Source organism: Lutra lutra, chromosome 16 (assembly GCF_902655055.1).
Source record: "Lutra lutra chromosome 16, mLutLut1.2, whole genome shotgun sequence".
Classification (NCBI taxonomy): domain Eukaryota; kingdom Metazoa; phylum Chordata; class Mammalia; order Carnivora; family Mustelidae; genus Lutra; species Lutra lutra.
Window position 1 is genome coordinate 34,271,902 of NC_062293.1, and position 22,357 is coordinate 34,294,258.

A 22,357-nucleotide genomic window follows, 5' to 3' on the forward strand; every position below is an offset into this window, starting at 1 on the left:
TCTTTTAGGGTTTTACATATGTGGCTCCATCTGTACTTGAAAGTGTGAAAGAAAAATTTTCCTTTGAACCAAAAATCCGATCACCTCGAAGATTTATTGGCAGCCCACGAACACCTGTCAGGTATTCAGACTTTGTTATTCTCACCTCTTTTTTTTGTTTGTTTTTAACCTGGAGGAGAATGCTTTAAGAAATTTATGCCAGGTTATATAAAAGAAAGATCTGTCGTATTCTCTTTGGTTGACATAAGCATAGCGTCTGCATCTTGTATTGTATGCTCTGTAGTTTACCTTCCCTCCTGTGAAAGTAAGCTGCTGCACTGGCAAATGTCTTCCTTACCCATTCATTCAACGTTTATTGTATACTAGGGACTGTGTTGCATGATGGAGATTCATAATTAACACAAGAAGTGTCCTTGTCCTAATGCTTACAGTTTAGTGAGGAGAGAGTCAAAATAACCAAAGGAGGAAATATAGGAATTATGTAATCATATGAAATAGTATATGAAGAAGAATTTCTTCTATATGAAGAAAAATAAAGAGTGTGGCGGTAGCAAAGAATCACAGGGGGGCTTCTATTCATGGTGGTCAGAGAAAGGCCTCTCTGGTGAAGTAACATCTATGAATGAAGAGAAAAAGCCACCCATACAAAAAATATAGGATGTTACAGGTAGAGCAACAACCATACAAAAGCCAGAAGGGAGGAAAAACGTGGTCTTGGAAATGAAAGGTCAGTGTTCCTGACATGTGGTTAGTGATGAAGAGAAAGGTTTGGAGGAGTATTTTATCTTAAATACAATGGGAAACTGTTTTAAGTGGGGAGTAAAATGATAAAAAAAAAAAAAAAGTTATCACTGAGGGTTTTACATAGGCAGGTATAGAGGTAATTAGACCAGTTAGGAAACTCTAGCAATTAGTCTAGGGGAACGATGGCCTTTGTAGTAATTCACACAAAAATAAAACTAAATAAAAATAAATATCACATTACCCCACTTCCTTGAAATTTAAGGGAAATACTTCTTGTTGAGATAATCCTTGAGATAAATGAGTGATAGCTCTTCCTTGTCTTAAAGCCCAGTCAAATTTTCTCCTGGGGATTTCTGGGGAAGAGGTGCTTCAGCCAGCACGGCAAATCCTCAGACGCCTGTGGAATATCCAATGGAAACAAGTGGAGTAGAGCAGATGGATGTGACGATGAGTGGGGAAGCTTCAGCACCACTTCCAATACGACAGCCGAACTCCGGGCCATACAAAAAACAGGCTTTTCCCATGATCTCGAAACGACCAGAGCACCTACGTATGAATCTATGACAGAGCAACGATTTTAATGAATTAAGGCAAAAAAGGTGGGGAAAGGATGTGTGAGCATCCTGTAAGGTGAAACAGGAAGACTCAAAATGACAGTCTCGAAGAGTTAGTGTCATTACATTGAACACTTTGGACAGAGGAAGAATAAACATGGATTTTAAAAAATCAATCAATGGTGCAAAAAAAAAAAAACTTAAGCAAAATAGTATTGTGGAACTCTTAGGCACATCAATTAATTGATTCCTAGCAACATCTTCTCAACCTTATCAAGGATTTTGATGTTGATGGCTCGAACTGACAGTATTAAGGGTAGGATGTTGCTTCTGAATCACTGTTGAGTTCTGATTGTGTCGAAGAAGGGTTATCCTTTCATTAGGCAAAGTATGAAATTGCCTGTAATACTTGCAACTAAGGACAAATTAGCATGCAAGCTTGTTCAAACTTTTTCCAGCAACGTGGAATCAAAGACAAAAGAAACTTAACAATTGATGTTTTACGTGCAAACAACCTGAATCTTTTTTTTATATAAATATATATTTTTCAAATAGATTTTTGATTCAGCTCATTATGGAAAACATCCCAACTTTAAAATGCAAAATTATTGGTTGGTGTGAAGAAAGCCAGACAACTTCTGTTTCTTCTCTTGGTGAAATAATAAAAATGCAAATGAATCATTGTTAACCACAGCTGTGGCTCGTTTGAGGGATTGGGGTGGACTTGGGGTTTATTTTCAGTAACCCAGCTGCAATACCTGTCTGTAATACTAGAAAAAAAATTATTTAATCATTTCTACTTGCAGTACTGCTATGTGCTAAGCTTAACTGGAAGCTTTGGAATGGGCATAAATTGTATGTCCTACAGTTCATCCTTGTCCTGGGCCTGCATTGCACTGGAAAAATGTCGCCACCTGTTCTTATATCAGTATTTGGTTCAAGATGCCAAATATTTTCAGCCCATGGCTGAAGAAGGATGGAAAAGAGTCAGGATAAAATGCATACTGAGGGCAGTAAAGTGAGGGAGAGAGGGAGATCCAGGGAAAGAGGGTGTTGTCATGTTCCACTCTCTGTGTCTAATCTCTTTACAGCAAATTGGTAAGATTTTAAGTTTTACTTTTAACTGTTTTTGCTGTCTACCTTCCTTAGGTTTTTTTTCCTCAACAGTTTTAAAAGGAAAAAAGTACTTTTCTTTCTCCTATACTGGGGCTACATTTTTTGATTGTAAAAATATTTGATGGCCTTTTGATGAATGTCTTCCACAGTGAATAAGAAAACTTAGTGGCTTAATTTAGGAAACATGTTAACAAGACACTATGTTTTTGAAATTGTAACAAAATCTACATAAGTGATATACAGGTACAAAGAATAAAAATAAAGGTAACTTTACCTTTCTTAAATACTTCCTGCCTTAAAGAGAGCATTTCCATGACTTTAGCTGGTGAAAGGGTTTAATATCTGCAGAGCTTTATAAAAATACATTTCAGCGCATACTGGTATAATAGATGATCATGCAGTTGCAGTTGAGTCTTAACGTCTCTTTTTGTTTTTTATAATGTCTTCAGTCTGAGTGTGCAAAGTCAATTTGTAATATTTTGCAACCCTACAGTTTTTTTAAATAGATGCTGCTTGCTATGTTCTTCAAACCTTTTTGAGCCATAGGAGCCAAGCCATAAGATTCTTTATGCATGTTGAATTCAGTCAGAAAAGAGCAGAGCTTTGCTTATCTAAATGGCAATTCAAGTGAGATGAGATGAAATCCTATGACATTAGGCAGAATAGAACTATGAAGGAGGATTGGAAATAACACCTTTTCAATTGTGGCAATAAATGAAAGAATTGGTTACAGTTCATCTTTGGACAGCCTTTTTTTTTTTTTTTTAATCACTTCCTCTAGACCCCTTTCTCCTTTTATGCAGCAGCCTACTGATAACTTTATAACTGTAGCTAGTAAATTAGAAGCTACAGTAATGATAAGGGCAGAAATTGCACTTGGAGTACAGTTTATAATGTCCGAAAAAACAGAACCCAAAAGCTCTGGTGATAGGTGCAGGCTTTATTTCAGACTGTAAATGGCTTATGCTACTCTGATACTTGTTTTCAAATGTGTTTACTAACTGTAGTGTTGACTGCCTAACCAAATTCCAGAGAAGTTTTTACACCAAAATAGTCCTCCTCAGTCCTATTTGCTAGTAAGTAATATTTGCACTGTGATTGGCTGGCTCTAACCACCCCATAAACTGTTTTCATAATTAGTACTGCCAGCAGTAGTGGCGCACACTGCAACTTTTCTGCATAAAAAGCATAAATTGCATACCTACCATCCATACAAATAGTTTTTCAAACTTATCATTGAGTGAAATTAATTTCCGTGGCAAGTTTACAGAGAAATTGTGTTTCATAAATGGATATCCCTACTATGACTGTGAAAACATGTCAAGTGCCACTTTAGTGTCACAGACAGAAAGCACACACCTATGCAATATGGCTTACCCTATATTTATTTGTAAAAATTGAAACATAGTTTAAAATATATGATGTCAATATTACTAGTCTTAAGTTTCTAAGAGGGTTCTTTGATTATTCCAGGTAAGTGTATAAAAGAGATTAAGTGCTTTTCTTTCATCACTTGATTATTTTCTTTAAAATCAGCTATTTACAGGATATTTTTTTACTTTATACATGTTGTTTTTTAATTGAAATATAATCACTGAGAACTGAAGTTTACTAATTTTGATTTTATAAGGTTTGTAGCATTACAGAATAAACTGGGATTTATAAACCAGCTGTGATTAACAATGTAAAGAATTACTGAACTTGAACCAGATTTTTAGGAAAATTGTTACTTCTTTTCCCCTTTATGGTCTCACCTAATTTGAATCCTTCAAGAAGAATTTTTCCATACTATTTTTTGAGGTAGAAGATAATTGGGGGGTGGGGAGTAAGAATGCATGTATAATACTCCATAAATTCAACATTCTTTAACAAATGGTTATAAACAAGATGTATCTTCAATAGTAATATACTGAGCCTTGGATTGTGTGTTTAATACAGGATCTAACTATTTTGGTTACTCAGTCATATGGTTCCTAGCTTACAAGTGTTAGATCTTAAGATTATTCCCATGAGAAATGTTGAATTTATGAAGAATGGATTTTTGAGGCTTTGAAAATGGTTAATTTCTCAAATAAAAATATCAGTGTCCAAACATCTACCCTTTTTCATAGGAGTAGACACAGCAAGCTGGACAAAACAATCATAAAAGTATATGTTACACCATGACCTGTGGTCTGTTGCTGATCGATAAAAAACTTTTCTTGTGTGATTCTTAATTTATCACTACAGCACAAGTATTATCTCAGTGGATTATCCGAAGTAACATCTGAATGATGGGTTCATCTGTGTTTGCTCTTTAAGCTATTTTTTTTTTCCTATCCTAAGTTGGCTTTGCATCTATCAGAGTAAATAACTTCTTCAGCTGCCTTAGTAGGAGTGCTATGAGGGTAACACATTTTTCTGCTTTTCATCTTGTATTTAGTTTCCTGTATTAAGTATTTTGATTTCGGATTGAATGAATGTAAATAGAAATTAAATGCAAATTTGAATGAACATAAAATAGAAGTGATTTTTTTATTATTCTAAGATAGGAAGAAATAACTATCAGGTGCACAAATGGTTTCAATAATTTTTTGCTTTAACATACCAAATACATTCAGGTTCTCATATTTAATAAACTGCTTATATATGTGAGGACTGACAGTTGTAAAACTTTCTGCTGAGAATTTTAAGCTACTTAAATATATAATAAGTTTTAGTACTGATATATTAGATGTTACACACTTGTAATTTCCAAGTTCTTTTCAATAGTTGAATTGGTTGCTTAAAAAAAAACTCGTGAAAAATAACTTCACAGATAAACTAGGAAGACTTTCTTGTGCTGACAGTCAACAGTTTGCTTAGCCACACTTGTTGACTACATTTGGTTATTAGATGTGTATGTACTACATAATGTAGTGCATGAATGTTTTTAACTAATGTCTCAATATATCTAGTGTAAGATGGGTGTTTAGTGTAAGCCACTTAATTGAGGTAATTCTGTCACATTTGGATGAGTTATCTATAGAAGTTCTCAAACTGACTTTACTTTTATATAACACATGGTTTTGGCTCTTGATGCTGATAGAAACAGTCTTTCAGAGGGTATGATCTGGATTCACAGAATAAATGGGTTTTTGAATCCCTGTTCCCATTTTTGAGGTGAAGAAGTGTAAGTAGAGAAATGCTTCCAGTTCATCACTGTTGTTGGTGGATGACATAGCTCTCCTATTACATTCCCCCACACCTTTTAAATTCGTATGTGAACTGCTTTCTTGTTTATTAAGAACAAAACCCCAACTGTCTATTATGGGCCTTTTTTATTAAATCAGATTAAGAAATAATACTATCCATATAGCCATAGGGTAAGAAGAGTAGGTATTGTAATAGGGCTTACCCATGTAGTAAGATGCTACTCTTGTATTGGTAATAGGAAGTCAGCACAACTATCTTTCACACTCAAATTCTAATCCCAAACTGCCTTTCTCAGTCTTCTCCTGCTGTAAACCTAAATAACTCTTGGCTTCATCACAGTCAAAGTGATTAAGGTCAAGTAAGCTTGTTTCAGTATTTGTAACTGTTCTCAAAGCAGGTAATAGAGTTAAATATATCATCACTGATTAGCAACAGTTGTACTTATAACTTCCTACAAAATTTTGTAGGAAAAATAGTTATAGGCTAATATTTTTTTCTTTTTAAAATTTATTTATTTATTTGACAGAGAGAGCCAGAGAGCACAGTGGGGGTAAACAGTAAAGGGAGCAGGAGAAGCAGGGTTCCTACTGAGCAGGGAGCCTGATACAGGGCTTGATCCCAGGATTCTGGGATCATGACCTGAGCTGAAGACATCCGTTTAACCTACTGAGCCACCCAGGTGCCCAGCTTTCTAATACTCTTGTCAGTTTGGGTGGCTGTATAGGCATGGAATTGACTTAATCTGTAGCTGGTTGGTTACTGTCCTTATTTATCCATATGCTGGTTTAGATTTTGTCTTAATTCTATAAATTTGTTTTCTACCTCCCAGCTTTTCCTTTCCACTATCTTTTCCTTGTGTGCAAACTGATTAATGCTAATAGAGAAAATGGGCAGAAACTTCTGCTCTAGATATAATCAGTCCTTCATAGTTTTTTTTTTTTTTTAAAGATTTTATTTATTAATTTGACAGAGAGAGTGTGCACACAGCAGGGGGAGCAGCAGGGAGAGGGAGAAGCACGAAGCCCTGATGTGGGGCTCAATCCCAGCACTCTGGGATCATGACCTGAGCTGAAGGCAGACGCTTAACAACTGAGCCACCCAGGCGTCCCAGTCCTTCATACTTCTGTTAAAGATTTGATTCTGTCTTAAAGGTTCATGGGGAGAGAGAAACTGCCTCATTACCTTTTCTATCACCCTGTATAAGAAGTACTTAGAGGCAAACAGACTACACTAAGGCATCCCAGAAGCCTCTTGAGTGTAAGCTTTAATCTCAAGTAACAACTCAAGCATAAGATTCCAAAACTTTTTGGAGAAGGCTTTATAAGGGAAATCTTCTGTAGAATTTGAGTAGGTCTCATTTATCACACTATTCAAATCATCAGTGAAGCCAGCTGTTTGTAATCTATGTGATTATTTTAATAGTTACTTTAAGATAGTTCATGGCACTATACAAAAAGCAGTATCATGTACATTAAAGCTGATGGCAGATTATATGTATGAGGTCCACAAACAATGAATTTAAATCATCTGTTCTCATTTGATTGCTAAGCATATTCACAGAGCAATACAGTATTAAAATATATCATCCTCAGTAAATTAATCTTCACTTAGAAAATCTGATTGTGTACAGATAAAAAATAGCTTTTAGAACTTTCATTTAAAAATACAAACTTTATGAAAATTTTAAGAATTTTTAGAATGGGAACTATAAAAGTCAATGCTAAAGAAAATTCTACTTTCAGATAACCTGTATCTTAAAATACTATGAAAAATATTCTTTATTCTGAAAACAATGTCAGGAAAAGAATACCTGAGTTCCTCTAAAACCACTAGTTTTAGTTACCCAATTACCATTTTGATAACATTAATGAGAAAACATTCACAATTTAACACTGCAACCACCTGTCAAATAATTAGGACAGAATAAATCTTCCATATGCATTAGGCTGAACATTACTTATATATTTCTTAAAACATAAGGTTCTCTCTTTTAATCTTTTGATAAATTTGACTACACACTTAAATCTTACTATAATAACCTAAAACCGTTTGAAGCCATTTTCCTTAACTTCTAGTCCTGAAAACCCATTCTAATGTCTTTACCAATAGTCAGTGTAACCAAACGAAATTAGTGTTTTGTGGCCTTCATAGTTCATACAACTTAATATATTTGAAGGTGGAATGAAGTGGCTCCATCTTTCCATTTGTTTATATGGTCTGAGATCACAGTTCGGCACAGTGGACACGTTTTCTCTCTGTTAAACCATAAGGTAATGCATTCTTCACAAAATATATGCTGTAAGGGAATTAAAAGTTAGACTTTATACTTGATAACGTTTTAATTTAAAATCCTCACACTGCAGAGAATCATACTCTATAGCTGAAAAGAATTTTGGAGAGCACCAGTCCCTTCATTTTACAAATAAGAAAACAAAGTACATTCAAAAACACAAAGCAGTGTCAGTAGTAGAGCCAATAGTATTCTTCTGACTATTCATTTAATGACCTTTAATAAAATATATGCTATCCCTAGACGATAACTTTAAGTATAATAACTTCACAGCTTAATAAAGTCTTTGAGAGTAATTGCCATAAAATGTAAGAAAGGTCCTTACATACATTCCTCTGCATACATATCATTAGACCATAAGGGATAAGATTTAGCTAATCTACCAAACCTCTGATTACAGGTAAGAAATTACTAGTATGTGGCCTGAATGCTACTTTAGGCTAAACACTGTAGATTTTTCCTTTCAACTAAATAAATATCACTTGTGACTCAGAGAAGATACTGTATTTGGTATGCTTAAAAAATATACTTACCTGACAGATAAGCAGAATGGGTTTTTGAAATTCAGCTTGACATACTGAACAAATGTCATCCACATCTGAACACTGTCTCTTGCTGGCAGCCACTCCGTAACTCTAAGAAGAAAAAAGTTTTGTTCATCTACAAATCTTTTTCTTTCCTGTTACTCAAATACATAGGTGATGCTGTATTTCTCAAATCTCCCTGGAACTAGGCATTTGAAGACTCTCCTGAAGGACACAAACATTTCAAAACTGAACTTTGTATGCAGAACCATGTCTGGATGGACTACGTGCATCCAGGTGAAATCATTAGATACATAATAGGATCTTGAAAGACTCTTAGATGTATTAATAATAATGATGATGATGAAAATGCTATAAATCCAACTGGCTTAAGAGATTAAGCAATCTGAAATATAGCTATTATAAAATCAATATTCATGTATTATGTGTATTACCAAATAGCCCACTTATTACCTACGGCATTGATTCAAAACAGTCCATTTAAAGCTTGGCAGGCTGAATGTAACTCATGTAGAGACAGCTTTTAAAACAGATTTCTGTGCTCCACACTGGAGACTGACTCACTAGGTCCAGAATACTGGGATGTGACCCAGGAATCTAACTTTTGAAAGTTCTCTAAGTGAACTGAAAATGAAGAAGGTTTGGGAACCACTGAACAGTGTCCTTTTACTAAATCTAAAAATAAGTTGACTGTCATCCTTAATTATCACTAAAGTCAGAGAAGACTTACTACTAGGAAAAAAATAAAATTTTACAAAAGAACTGGAATTGCAAAATGCTGTGGGGCAGAGTTATACTGTCAAAACAGACTGAATGATAACACTATTCTTTGAATTTCCTTTTCTCCTAAAGTCCTTAATGTTTTTGATCTCTTTAAAACCTTAATAACTTCCTCACCAAATTGAGTAGAATATAGTCATTAACTAGACAGGACAAAATGTTGCCAATAAGATCACCTTTTTGTAGGGGGGCGCCTGGGTGGCTCAGTGGGTTAAGCCGCTGCCTTCGGCTCAGGTCATGATCTCAGGGTCCTGGGATCGAGCCCTGCATCGGGCTCTCTGCTCAGCAAGAAGCCTGCTTCCCTCTCTCTCTCTGCCTGCCTCTCCATCTACTTGTGATCTCTCTCTGTCAAATAAATAAATAAAATCTTTAAAAAAAAAAAAGAAAAAAAAAAGATCACCTTTTTGTAGAAATAATGAGGAAAAGGTGGCTGAAGAGAGGTAAGAATAACCAAGTTCAGTCATGGTAATGAGAGCAAAGCATGACCTGACTCAACCTGAGGCTATGATCTAAACTTATGTTACTAAATACTGTGAGTTAATAAAATCAAACAAAGACTCAAAGAATAAAAATATTTAAAAATAAGATTTTTTTTTTTAGTCTGGTCATATTAAAGATTCCAGACAAACTGGAACACTGATGAATGATCCTGATGCTGATTTCCCTTCATTAAAATGTCATTTAGCAGAGTGCACTGCAGATACACAAGCATAAGCTGACAAACTTTTAAAATAGCACTCCTGGGAAGCCTGGGTGTCAGTCAGTTTATCATCAGACTTGGTTTTGGGTCAGGTTGTGATCTCAGGGCCGTAGAGATTGGGCCTGCCTTGGGGGGCTTGAGCACAGTCTACTTGAGAGTTTATCTCTCTCTCCCTCTCCCCCTGCACCTCCCATTTCCTCTCTTTCTCTCTCAAACAAACAAATAAATAAACCTTAAAAAAAAAAAAAAAAGGCACTCCTGTGTGGCATTTTGCAGACTCCCTTTAGGTGAAGACTTATTTTGATGGTGATTGCCATTTCCCTGGCAAAGTTAAGGATTGTGTATATGCATGTATTCATGAGAGACTCGAGTAAATCAAAGAGTATCAAAGACTGTGATTTCTCTTTATGCCTCACAGAGAGTGACTATCAAAGTATTTCAGCACAAGCCTTACTAAATTATAGTAAAATGGTTGATACTCATATAATCAATTCAATAAACTTCCATCTAAGCAGAACTCTCAATTTTAATATACCTATCAGAAGATTGAAGTCTGAATAGGAAGCAGCAAAACTTATTAGTAGCTCTAGGGGCATGTGGTAGAGTATGTGACTCTTCATCTTGAGCTTGGGAGTTCAAGCCCCACACTGGGCACAGAGCTTGCTTTAAAAAAATAAGATTACTAGCTCTGTCTAGCCAAAGACTGTCCATATCTGAGTACTGATAATCTCTGAGACTATGAAATAGCAAATGACCCTTTCTCTGCAACGTGTAACATCAGTGGAATCACATAATAATCAAGTTTATAACTGACACTAGAGTTTCAATATATTGTTAAATTCCACATTTTGAACTTATTAGTATATATAGAATTGACTTGGTGGGGAAATTTTTCCAGTAAGAAGATTTGAAAGGACATTTTTGGTAATGAGCTTTTCTTGTATACACAATAAATTATAATGAGAGCATTTTTACAGGAGCTAAAGAGTTAATGGAAGTACACAAAGCCACCATTTGTGAAAAAAATTTTTTTTTAATTTTAAAAATTAAAAAAATTTAAAAATAAATTATTAAAATTTATTTTAAAATTAAAAAAAAAGATATATTTATATATTTTTAGAAAGCATGTGTGAGCGGGGGTGCTGAGGGAGGAGGGACAAGGGGAGAGGGAGAGAATCTCAAGCAGACCTCCTGCTGAGTACAGAGCCAAACTCAGGGCTTGATTTCATGACCTGGCTGAAACCAAGAGTCGGATGCTCAACCGACTGAGCCATCCAGGCACCCCATGTGAATTTTCAAAAAAAGGAACTATAAAAGTTCATGACAAGATTCTTAAGGGAATGTATATAAACCCTTATGTCAAGTGATCTGAAGTGGCACAAATGCAAAACATCACATCAACTATCAGGTGGTTGTCAACATTCAAGTCAAGAAACTTATCACTGGGACGCCTGGGTGGCTCAGTTGGTTAAGCAGCTGCCTTCGGCTCAGGTCATGATCCCAGCGTCCTGGGATCGAGTCCCACATCGGGCTCCTTGCTTGGCGGGGAGCCTGCTTCTCCCTCTGCCTCTGCCTGCCATTCTGTCTGCCTGTGCTCGCTCGCTCTCCTCTCTCTCTGACAAATAAATCTTAAAAAAAAAAAAAAAAAAAAAAACTTATCACTGAAATTATGTACCAAAGTACTAAAAAAGCATGTAATTATGAAATCCACACATTTTTTAAGAAGCTCTATGCCCAATGTCAGATGTGAATTCACTACCCAAAATCAAGAATCACATGCTCTACTGACTGAGCCAACCAGATGCCCTATGAAATCCATACTTTTTTTTTTTTTTAAAGATTTTATTTATTTATTTGACAGAGAGAAATCACAAGTAGGCAGAGAGGCAGGCAGAGAGAGAGGAGGAAGCAGGCTCCCTGCTGAGCAGAAAGCCCGATGCGGGGCTCGAACCCAGAACCTGGGATCATGACCTGAGCCGAAGGCAGTGGTTTAACCCACTGAGCCACCCAGGCGCCCCTGAAATCCATACTTTTAAAAACATTTTATGAACTAAAACATTTTTATAATAAAGGTAAAAAGTGTTTTTTTCTTTAAGTGATAAAAAGTACTTACTGGTCGTTTAAAAAATATTCGCAAAACCTGTTGGAAAGTTCTCAGATGTCCAAAAAAGTCCAAAAGCTGAAAAAGGAAATAAGAGAAAATTCTTGAATTCAAAGAACCCTGTGTTAAACCCAGAGATCAAAGCTAAATTCCCATAATATCAAATACTAATATTAATGTAATGCTCATTGCATATTCATTTCATTCTAAATATATTTAAAATTTAGTTATGTAATATCTTACCAATTTATAGGTTTAAGCCAACTTTTTTTTTTCCCAAGACTTTGAGAGGGAAGGGGAGAGAGAGAACGAGTAGGTGGGAGGAGCAGAGGGAGAGAGAGAAGCAGACCCCTGGCTGAGCAGGGAGCCCGATGCGGGGCTTGATCACAGGACCAATGATCATGACCTGAGCCAAAGGCAGTCGCTTAACCAAATAAGCCACCCAGGCACCCCTGTACTTAAGATTTTTTGAAGTTTCATATTAATTTGAGGGCAACAGGACAGTATACCAATTCAAGAATTTTGTGTATGGACAGATACTAACTACTTTTGGGGATGGGTATGTTCTACTCTACCCATGCTATGTGGAGGTCCACTCCCCCAATTAAATCTGAGAACTACTGGATTAAGATAAAGATAAATAATTCCATTTTTTTAAAGTAGATACAGAACCTGCCATTACTTTAAACTAGTGATATAAGCTATAAAAGTTAAAAAGAAAAGCAATAGTATGTAAAATCTGTAATCATCACATGAATCATTATACAATGAGAAGATTTATAACATTACCTACTTTTATTTATTTCTTTAAGATTTTATTTATTTATTTGGTGGCAGGGGAGAGCACAAGTAGGGGAAGGAGCAGAGGGAGAGGGAGAAACAGACTTCCCTGCTGAGCAGGGAGCCTGACGTGGGGCTTGATCCCAGGACCCTGGGATCATGACCTGAGCCACCCAGGTGCCCCATGTTACCTACTTTTAGTATGAGGTAGAGTAAAGCCAGCAATATCCCAAGACTCCATCTGGTTACATTACCAAACTCCCCATAGCTTATAAGGTAACGAAACCAAACTGGTACAGGAACGAAAGTTCGGTAATACTGACATGATTCTTCTAAAAGCATGTACCAGTAACCCTAAAAAGGAAAGGAAAAAAAAAAAAACAGCTACACAAGCTACTTATATACATAGCATAAATATTTCATACTGGACTGAAATAATCACGAGTATTTGACAAAATATAAAATTAATCTTCATAATGATAATGGTTATGATTGGCAACCTCATTCTCATAATTATTGAGCGATTTTTTTAATAGATTTTATTTATTTGACAGACAAAGATCACAAGTAGGCAGAGAGGCAGGCAAAGAGAGAGGTGTAAGCAGGCCCCCTGCTGAGCAGAGAGCCCGATGCCCATGCCAGGCTTGATCCAGGACCCTGGGATCATGACCTGAGCCGAAGGCAGAGGCTTTAACCCACTGATCCACCCAGGCGCCCCGAGCGATTTGTTTCTAAAGAATGACATAGTGAAATTTTTTTACATATACTATTAAGTAAAATTTACATTTTTGCTGATTACAAAAATTTGTATTTAAGTTTTTACTGAATATGAGAAAAACACTGAATACAGTTATCAATTATTAATTGATAAAGCCCTGGAGAACAGAAGTACAAATCTAAATTTTGTTTTTCTCTGTGTGATGTGGGGACTGATTTTTAGATTATTCTGAAGCAAATATAATTCTGATTTTATTGGACTAGATTAATATTTGGGTTCAAGTCTTTGAGTAAATGGTTGCCAATCTGAAGTAATATAGATAATTTAAATTAGGTTATTTAGGAAACTGAAAAGTTATAAAAGAGTCATTTCAACAAAGACTAAATAGCATTGGTGTGGTTTGCTAACATTTTTTCAATAAGCCATGTTAGTTTCTTACCTTGGATTTAAAAGGCATGATGAAAGAAGGCATCAGCAAAATAAGGCATTTTAAGCCCATGAAGAGGAATTTCAGAATGAAGTCTGTAATTCCAACAATCCAAAGTACTTCCCAGAAGCTTGCATTGTCCAAGGTAGGATTTAAGAAAATTAAGCTACCAAGAGAAAAACATCAAAACTTAACCAAAGCAACATACAAAGGTCAAGTTTTGATAGGGGTTTTAAATTTGCTACCAAATATTTTACTTTAATTTTATGTATAAAAAATGTTGAGTTTGGCAAGATGACAGAGTTCATGTAAATAGAGCAGAAAATCATTTTGCTTAAAGAGACTTTTCAAATGTTTAAATTTCAAATGTTTCCTCCATAGAATAAAGAAATACAGTCTTCCTAGCATGTTGGAAAGCTAGCCTGTAATCTAAAAAATTCACTAAACACTAGATACTGCTATTGTCTTCTCAACCAATCCCAATCAAGGTTCCATTCCCTCCTTTCCACTGAATTGCTTTTGCCAAAGATCATCAATTCCTTCTGTCTTGCTAAACTCAAAGGCCACTTCTCATTTTCCACCTTCCCTCTCTGAATTACTTCTTCCTAGACTTCTAACATCACACTCTTCTAGTTCTCATTATGTGATGGATGGGTCCTTAAATCTCCTTTACTCCTCCTCCCTTAATTATAGGGATGTGCAGTCCTGCCCCCTCTCCTGTCTACATTTTCTGTCCCTCATTAGTCTTGGAGAGTTCCATAGTTTTTAGATATCAACCACATGCTGGAAACCACCAAAATTTATTGCCCTAACCTTGACTCTAAGCTCATGACATATAGCTATAATCTCTTTAACAGTTCTACATGATCTCACCAACTTAACATGTCCAAAGCAAAATCAGTTCCTTCCCCAGTCTTTCCCAGCCCATAAATGGCATCACCATCCAGCCAGTTGCTAAGACTAAATCCTAGGTGTCATCTTTGATTCTTACCCCCTACCTACCTACCCAATGCAATCTGAGTGGTATTGGTTCCCCCAGAAACTATATCCTAGATTGTAACATCTCTCCAGCTCTACTGAAGCCAAAACTTCTAATTACCTGATTAGAGCCAAAAATTCAAAACATTTCCATCTGACATGGAAATTTAACTACTGTCCTTTACGAAGTCTTCACCTTGTTTCTAGAAACAGAGCACATGTTCTCACCACACACACATAACTAAAGTAGGTGATGGATGTTAACTAGCTTGACTGTGTAATCATTTCATAATGTATACATATCAAAACATCATGTTGTATTATCTCAAATATATAAAATTTTTGTCAAAACTAAATAAAAATTTAAAAAGACCACCAGAAACAACTGAATGGTATTCAAAACTATTGATTATATAAGTAAAAATTTAAGTATCAAAAATTAAATAGAACCTGCTATAAGCCAAGGCACTGATATATAAATCTGAATGAGTCACTTAGACCTATTAATTTTGGAAGGAAAGGAATAGGTAAAAATTGAACTCTAACAATAATTATATACAAGTTAAGATATATGCAAAGTGCTATGGAATAAATGATTACATAAAAAAATGTGATTGTGTATTTGGACCTCAAATTACCTGTAATAAAGTGACTGAGAATGAAAGGTGTAATATAAAAGAACAGAAGATCCTGCTAAGAATACCAGTAACCAAGCACACTGAATCTTTGAGCACCTTTCCTGAAAAATAAACAATTTTATAATTTGTTACTATGAATTATGCCAGAATTATGTCATTAAACTATTTGAATGACTATTTTTATTAACTTAGAACATTTTAATAGATTAATCTTAATAAAAATATTGTTAAATTGTACATCAGCACACTCTTATCCTTAGTGAACAAAACAGAACTCATAAATTTTTAAAATACAAGTTTCTTCACTGTATTAAAACATTACCCACATACCCAGGTTTCAAAGAAACCCAAACTTCTACAAGCTAACATAAAGGACTCGTCCAAGTACAAACTTTATCTCTGCAAAGGTATTTTTGCCTATTTTTGCCTCCCTGACAAAACAGAACTTTAAAAATGCATTTATCAGGATTTGTAAATATAATTTTCAAATAATTCAGTAAGATTTTAGCAAGGTGATTTGTTATTAGTATCACTTAGATTTTTTAAAAAAGATTTTATGTATTTATTTGACAGAGAGAGCACAAGCAAGGGAAGAGGGAGAGGGAGAAGCAGGCTCCCTGCTTCTATAGGATCATGACTGGAGCCAAAGGCAGGCAGACACTTAACTGACTGAGCCACCCAGGCACCCCTTAATTTTTTTTTTTAAAGATTTTTATTTATTTATTTGAGAGAGAGACAGTGAGAGAGAGCATGAGCGAGGAGAAGGTCAGAGGGAGAAGCAGACTCCCCATGGAGCTGGGAGCCCGATGTGGGACTCGATCCCAGGACTCCAGGATCATGACCTGAGCCGAAGGCAGTCGTCCAACCAACTGAGCCACCCAGGCGTCCCTTAATTAAAAATTTTTAAGAAAATATTTATTTATTTGGGAGAGAGAGCATGAGGTGCAGGGAGGGGGAGTGGAAAGGGACAAGAAGCAGCCTGCCCACTGAGCTCAGAGACTGACAGAGGCTTGGTCTCACAAAGACCTGAGCCAAAATTAAGAGTAAGGATGCTTAACTGATTGAGCTATCCAGGCGCCCCTTAAAATTGTTTTAATTACTAGTTTAATTAAAAGTTTTAGGGGCACCTGGGTGGCTCAGTCAGTTGAGTGTCTGCCTTTGGCTCAGGTCCTGATCCTGGAGTCCTGGGATGGAGCCCTGTATCACGCTCCCTGCTCAATGGGAAGCCTGCTTCTCCCTCTCCCACTCCCCCTGCTTGTGTTCCCTCTCTTGCTGTCTCTCTCTCTCTGTCAAATAAATAAAATCTATAAAAGTTTTACCTATTTTAAACCCTGAATTACATTTTTATAGTTTGATAGGTTCTAACTACAAACATCCAGGTCAGAATGTATGATCCTTTACAGAGATACAGCCCTTCAAAGTTGCTTTAAGGTGAAATTTTATAAACTAATCCTATTTCCCCCAATAATTTATATGACTAATAATTTGTCATTTGTGTAATGGAAAAACTATTTGGGTTTAATTTTCTTTAAATAAGAGAGACCTAAACAGTTTTAATACCTATTTTTTTTTAAAGATTTTATTTATTTATTTGACAGAGAGAGATCACAAGCAGGCAGAGAGGCAGTCAGAGAGAGAGGAGGAAGCAGGCTCCCTGCTGAGCAGAGAGCCCGATGCGGGGCTCGATCCCAGGACCCTGAGATCATGACCTGAGCCGAAGGCAGCGGCTTAACCCACTGAGCCACCCAGGCACCCCTTTAATACCTATTTGATGTATATTTTATTTAACTATTTAAAAATTTTATAGGGCAACAGCTAAAGTTTTTAATGATATTATATAGTTTGGTCAAATTGCTCAAAATATGAGGACACTTGACAAATCAGATCAAATAGTGAATTCTAAATCTTTTAATCCTATTAAGTTTTTCTATCAGGGACTCAACATACAAAGAAAATAAAGTGAAACAATGCAGTGTTAGGACAGATCATTTAGATAACAAAATTTAATATATCATGGATGCTATAACGTCTATTTAAATTTTCAAGAAAACTATCTTAATTCCTATTTCTCTCAAAAGCGAGTATATAATTAATTCTACAGAGAGAAACATTTAATGGTTTTTTCAGTTATTTGTTATACTTACTCTTAGAAAAACCTGATTTACAATGCTTTTGTTTGCATACATAAAAGTTGTAAGCAGCCCAATTCCAAGAGAAATTCCTGTTAGGAAATAAGTTCCAGTTAATTGAACGGAAAAAAAAATCCAAGAGCTAACACAATGACATGAATTTAAAGGAAACATATATAATTTTAAAAGCTAACAAAATACAAAGCTTCAAGTAGATTACCAATAAAGAAAGAAAATTAACTGACAGTGAAACAATTCAATGTTTTATTATACTCTACCTGTTATATGCTGCATAACAAGTTTGACACCGAGAATCAAAATATATGGAAGACTTTTGTGTAACCACTTGAAGAGATAGCGGAATTCTGAGAAGGAGCTACTACTATGATCTCCAGCCTCTGTGGCAGTATCATCAGGCTGCCTTGCTTCATTGTGGGAATGACTCCGTGAGCGGCTATGTATACATCCATGGGTACAGCTATGGACACCTGACCTTTTATTTCTGGAGGTTGGATTTTCAGCATATTCTTTAGGTATGGAGTTTATCTGGATATGAACATCTCCAGAATGAAGACAAGAACCTTCTCCTGTCAATTTTGTATGGACACATTGGGAGACTGAGGCATCCTCATTGCCTGCAGCTCCTGGAGGGCTGTGGAGTTGGCTACAGTTGGCTTGCATGACCCTTGAATACTTTTTCTGTGATCCAGATTTCTTTGTTTCAGGGCTCTATCTCCTAAAAATCAAAGAGCAGAAAATATTCTAAGTGAACAGTTAAATACAGACAAATACTGCTCGTAGGAATCCTTTATTCTAGAGGCCAATAGTCATAGTTGATTAATTATCTTCAGGTTATCCATCACTTGTTACTTAGACTCATCCCCCTTCCCTTAATGCAAAGGCTGTACCCAAACTATTTTTTAGGGAACATCTGGTACAAAAAAAAATTAGTTTCAGGTGCCTTCTTCTCTAGTGACAGAAGGAAAGCGCAAAATAGTCAAAGTATGAGTGCCCAGCAGATGTTAATAATGTATGAATACTCATTCATACTTGAGCATACATCAGTACATTTACTCAGCCCGAATGGAGCAGTTTCATCTCTGATGGAGACTCTACATTCCATAAAAGTCAGACTGTATTTTTTAATGCTTAGAAAGGCTAGGGAAAAAAAAAATTAAATTTTAATGCCTTTTAAAGTATCATGGAAAACTGATAATAAACACATTTCACTTAGGTGACTGACAAATTTCGTTTTATGCTGAAATAGCTTTCCCAAGGCTTAAAAGCTTTCTAATAACTACTTCCAAGAGTATTACCGTCCCCCATAAAAGAAAGCGACCCAAATACCTTTAAAATAGGGAGACTTGGGGAGTCGCCATGTAATTGCTAGGTAACTCTTTACTCTGAGTAAGGATAGTTAATATAGTCTGCCCATTAAAAATGTCATCATCTTTGGGGACGTGGGGGTTGGGGGTGGGAAGAACAAAAGACACTGGCAGGGAAGGATCCCTAAATGACCAGAGTGGGCAGAAAGATGCTAGAGTCAATCCCAGCTGACAGAACGCAGAGCCTTATCCCAGACTGCTGGTAGGAGGAAAATAAGGTTAACGTCAGGGTATGTTCTGTCATTCTATTTCATTCCTAAGTTTGAATTTTTTTTTTTTTTTTCAGTTACTGTACGGCGGTGTGGTTTTTAATGCCTTCAAAGGCTTTCACCGATGCTCCAACGCCACAGGTGCTATTTATTCCCTCAAACCTCCGAAGACCAACGTTGGACGAGACAGTTTGTGTATCTTTTTCCATAAATAAAAACGTAGAACCTTCCCACTTTCCTCCAAACACATGCAAGAAAGGGAACGAAAAAATTAAAAGCGAACGCACGCAACTCTTCCGGAATCCCCAGGACTCAGTTTTCCACCCACGTCAGAGCTTTGAGTGCCCCATTTATTTCCCACCTCCAACCCCGCCACCCCCCGAGCCCCATTCGCCGCGGTCCCCGGCCTCCGCCCGCTTTTCCCAGGCCTGACCTCTCATGACGAAGAGTGAACGGAGGCCTCGGCAGCGAGCGCAGCAACAGCGGAAGACCCCGCCGCGAGGCCTTCAATCAAGGCCATCACCTTCAAACCTCATTACCGGCAACTTCGGCCCAGCTCGGTGGCGGCGGCGGCGCGCGCGCTCCCCGGACGTCCTCACGCGCGCGTGCGCTGCCCGCCGCGTGCCCGCCCCCGCGCAACGCGCAGAGGGACAGGAGGCGCCTGGGAACCCGGCAGCCGTGAGGCCGCGTGGGGGTGGTGGCTGCGGCTAGTAGTGGGCTGTGCCTGAAGACCGCCGGTATAGGCGTCTCTGTGTCCGTATATACGTGTAATCCGCCACAAGCCTCAGAGATCTGGACATTTTGAGTTAAAAATGTTTCGGTTCCGGTAGCCTGCCCTCGGAGGAGAGGCCTGATGTTGGGGGTTGTCTGAGGCCGCCCCCGCCTCGTCCCGCAGGATCCTGGGCACCTGCCTTGTGGAGGCTGCCCATCCCCCTGGTCTCGCTTCACGCCCGTCTCCTGGGACCCGAGTTAGAGATGCCACGTCAGCTAGGGGATCGGCCCGTCTCTGAAAGAGCGGCACGGAGCGAGAGCGTTCGGGTGTTCGCGTTTGCGTTTCTCGAGATTAACCCCTGACCGAGTTGTGGCTGGGTGGTGAAGTTTTAACTGAAATGAAAAGGCTTTTCGTTATGATGCTAAAGTTGGCACCGTGTGAGCTAGACCCTGCCAAAACTTGAGAGAGGAGAAGCTAAGAGAAGTCGGACAGATATTTGGTGGCAGAGGAAGTAGATGTTAAATTTAGAAAAACCCTGGAATATAGGGAACTGTGCTGTCTTTATAAGTCCTAAAATGATAAGCTTATTAAGAAAAATCTTAGAAGAAACAACCCCGCCTGTTGATTCCTCGTGAAAATGTATTTTAAACAGTACTAAATGTATTCGACGAATCTTCCGCCATCCCGCACGATTACCAAAAGCCTTTCCATTCTGAACTGCAGGCCTTTTACCTTTAATTTATAGAAATTGACGTCAAGTAAATAATTCTTAATAGTCTTTCTACAGTATTGAATTAAATTGACGTCAAGTAAATAACTCTTAATAGTCTTCCTACAGTATTGAATTAAATATTCCATGCCCTGTGGGACTGCACTTACCTGGTAAGGGGTTTTCTTTCTTCATTAGAGACAATAAATTTTCATATTTATGCTATGAGTTGACTATGTAGTGGAATGAGTGATACTTTGTCTTTATATTGGTCACTACCTGACTTAGAACCATTCTCAATTTTGCCCAAATTAGTTTAGTTGTGTGTACTTTCTGAGGCTTTTTAATCACGAAGTTGTTTGCACTTTATTTTCTCTTGTATCAGAGTACAACTGAGCACACCGTTTATCCTTGGTTAACCACTTTGAGGCTGTACTTAAGTCAGATTAGTTCTATCACCAAACCCTTTCGCTTGCTTAGAGAGGAACTCTCCTCCCCACACCCCCACATCCACCCCCTAATTGTATTAGATCTGCTTCACACTGTTAAGATATCGGGCTTTTTATTTTTCTAATATTAATAGGTCTCCATGAGCTTGATTAACATAATTTCTTGCTGACAGATTCAGTTTCTGGGTCAGTAAGGCTGTCTTAGTCCATTTGGGCTGCAAAGTTATTGACTAGGTAGCTCATAAACAACAAATTTATTTCTCACAGTTCAGGAGCCGAAGAAGTTTACCATCAAAGTGCTGGCAGATTTGGTGTCTGGTGAGTACCTGTTTCCTTGAATATGTTTCATATTCTTGCTATGTCCTTCTATGGTGGAAGGGTGGAGGAAACTCTTTGGAATCTCATTCATAAGGGCTGTGCCCTCATGACCTAATCACCTAATGACCTAATCATCTCCACCTCCTAATACCATCACACTGGACTTTAGGATTTAGTGTATGAATTTTGTAGGGGACACAAATATTAGGACCATAGCAAAGGCCAGGCTCTGGACTGTAGTGAGTTTTTGAAGGAGACATATTTGTGTATGTATCCTTTCATTCCATCTACAACACGGATTTTTTTTTTAAAGATTTTATTTATTTTTTTGACAGACACAGCAAGAGAGGGAACACAAGCAAGGGGAGTAGGAGAGAGAGAAGCAAGCTTCCTGCTGAGCAGGGAGCCCAATGCGGGGTGGATCCCAGGATCCTAGGATCATGACCTGAGTCGAAGGCAAACGCTTAACTGAGCCACCTGGGTGCCCCTACAACATGAATAATTTTATTTTAAACTTTAAAAGGTATGGTGATTTAAGGAAAGAGAAAGAAGAGAGTCTCATGTAATCTAGCTATAGTTATAATGGGGCATCAGTCTTTTAGTACATTGATAATTTTAATACATTAGGTACATTTAAATTTTATTACATTTGTATATCTCACTGTAATGTTTAAATTCTTATTTTAACACATTCATAACACATTGCAGGTATATTAGTACATATTTAGAATTTGCTAGTATACTTGGAACTGCACTCCACTCAAACAACTTGACGAAAATAACATTTGAAGAAGAGTACTGAGGTGATGACAAGATTTGACAGTGATAGACTTATCTGATACATTTTCTTTCCACTGGCAACTAGAATGTAGAAATGGGTATTTTAATTGATTAATTCAAA

The 22,357-nt window shown here is 37.1% G+C and overlaps 2 protein-coding genes across 9 annotated transcripts in view; one reads left to right on the forward strand and one right to left on the reverse strand.

Annotated features, from left to right (window-relative positions):
• RPS6KB1 (ribosomal protein S6 kinase B1) overlaps nucleotides 1-19,707 on the forward strand; it is a 53,482-nt gene extending 33,775 nt beyond the window's left edge. For 4 of the 7 annotated variants that reach the window (XM_047709309.1, XM_047709311.1, XM_047709316.1 and 1 more), the window contains 2 exons: nucleotides 9-121; nucleotides 19,346-19,707. In XM_047709309.1, the coding sequence (XP_047565265.1) occupies nucleotides 9-121; nucleotides 19,346-19,700 (468 nt within the window). In that variant the 3' untranslated portion in view covers nucleotides 19,701-19,707. Of the gene's footprint in view, nucleotides 1-8; nucleotides 122-1,052; nucleotides 4,908-8,576; nucleotides 9,390-19,345 lie in introns of those variants that run through there. The other 3 variants (XM_047709313.1, XM_047709315.1, XM_047709310.1) reach the window with 3 other exon arrangements.
• RNFT1 (ring finger protein, transmembrane 1) lies at nucleotides 6,983-19,848 on the reverse strand. 2 transcript variants are annotated; one of them, XM_047709325.1, is made up of 9 exons: nucleotides 19,702-19,848; nucleotides 17,953-18,410; nucleotides 17,690-17,766; nucleotides 15,546-15,646; nucleotides 13,942-14,095; nucleotides 12,980-13,138; nucleotides 12,017-12,082; nucleotides 8,412-8,513; nucleotides 6,983-7,884 (listed from the first exon to the last, which is right to left on the reverse strand). In XM_047709325.1, exons 2-9 carry the CDS (start codon nucleotides 18,353-18,355, stop codon nucleotides 7,750-7,752), a joined length of 1,197 nt encoding a protein of 398 aa, XP_047565281.1. In that variant the 5' UTR covers nucleotides 18,356-18,410; nucleotides 19,702-19,848; the 3' UTR covers nucleotides 6,983-7,749. The 2 variants fall into 2 exon arrangements, with proteins under 2 accessions (XP_047565281.1, XP_047565282.1); XM_047709326.1 differs by lacking the exon at nucleotides 6,983-7,884 and adding an exon at nucleotides 8,082-8,111.
• Nucleotides 19,849-22,357: the final 2,509 nt, after the last annotated feature.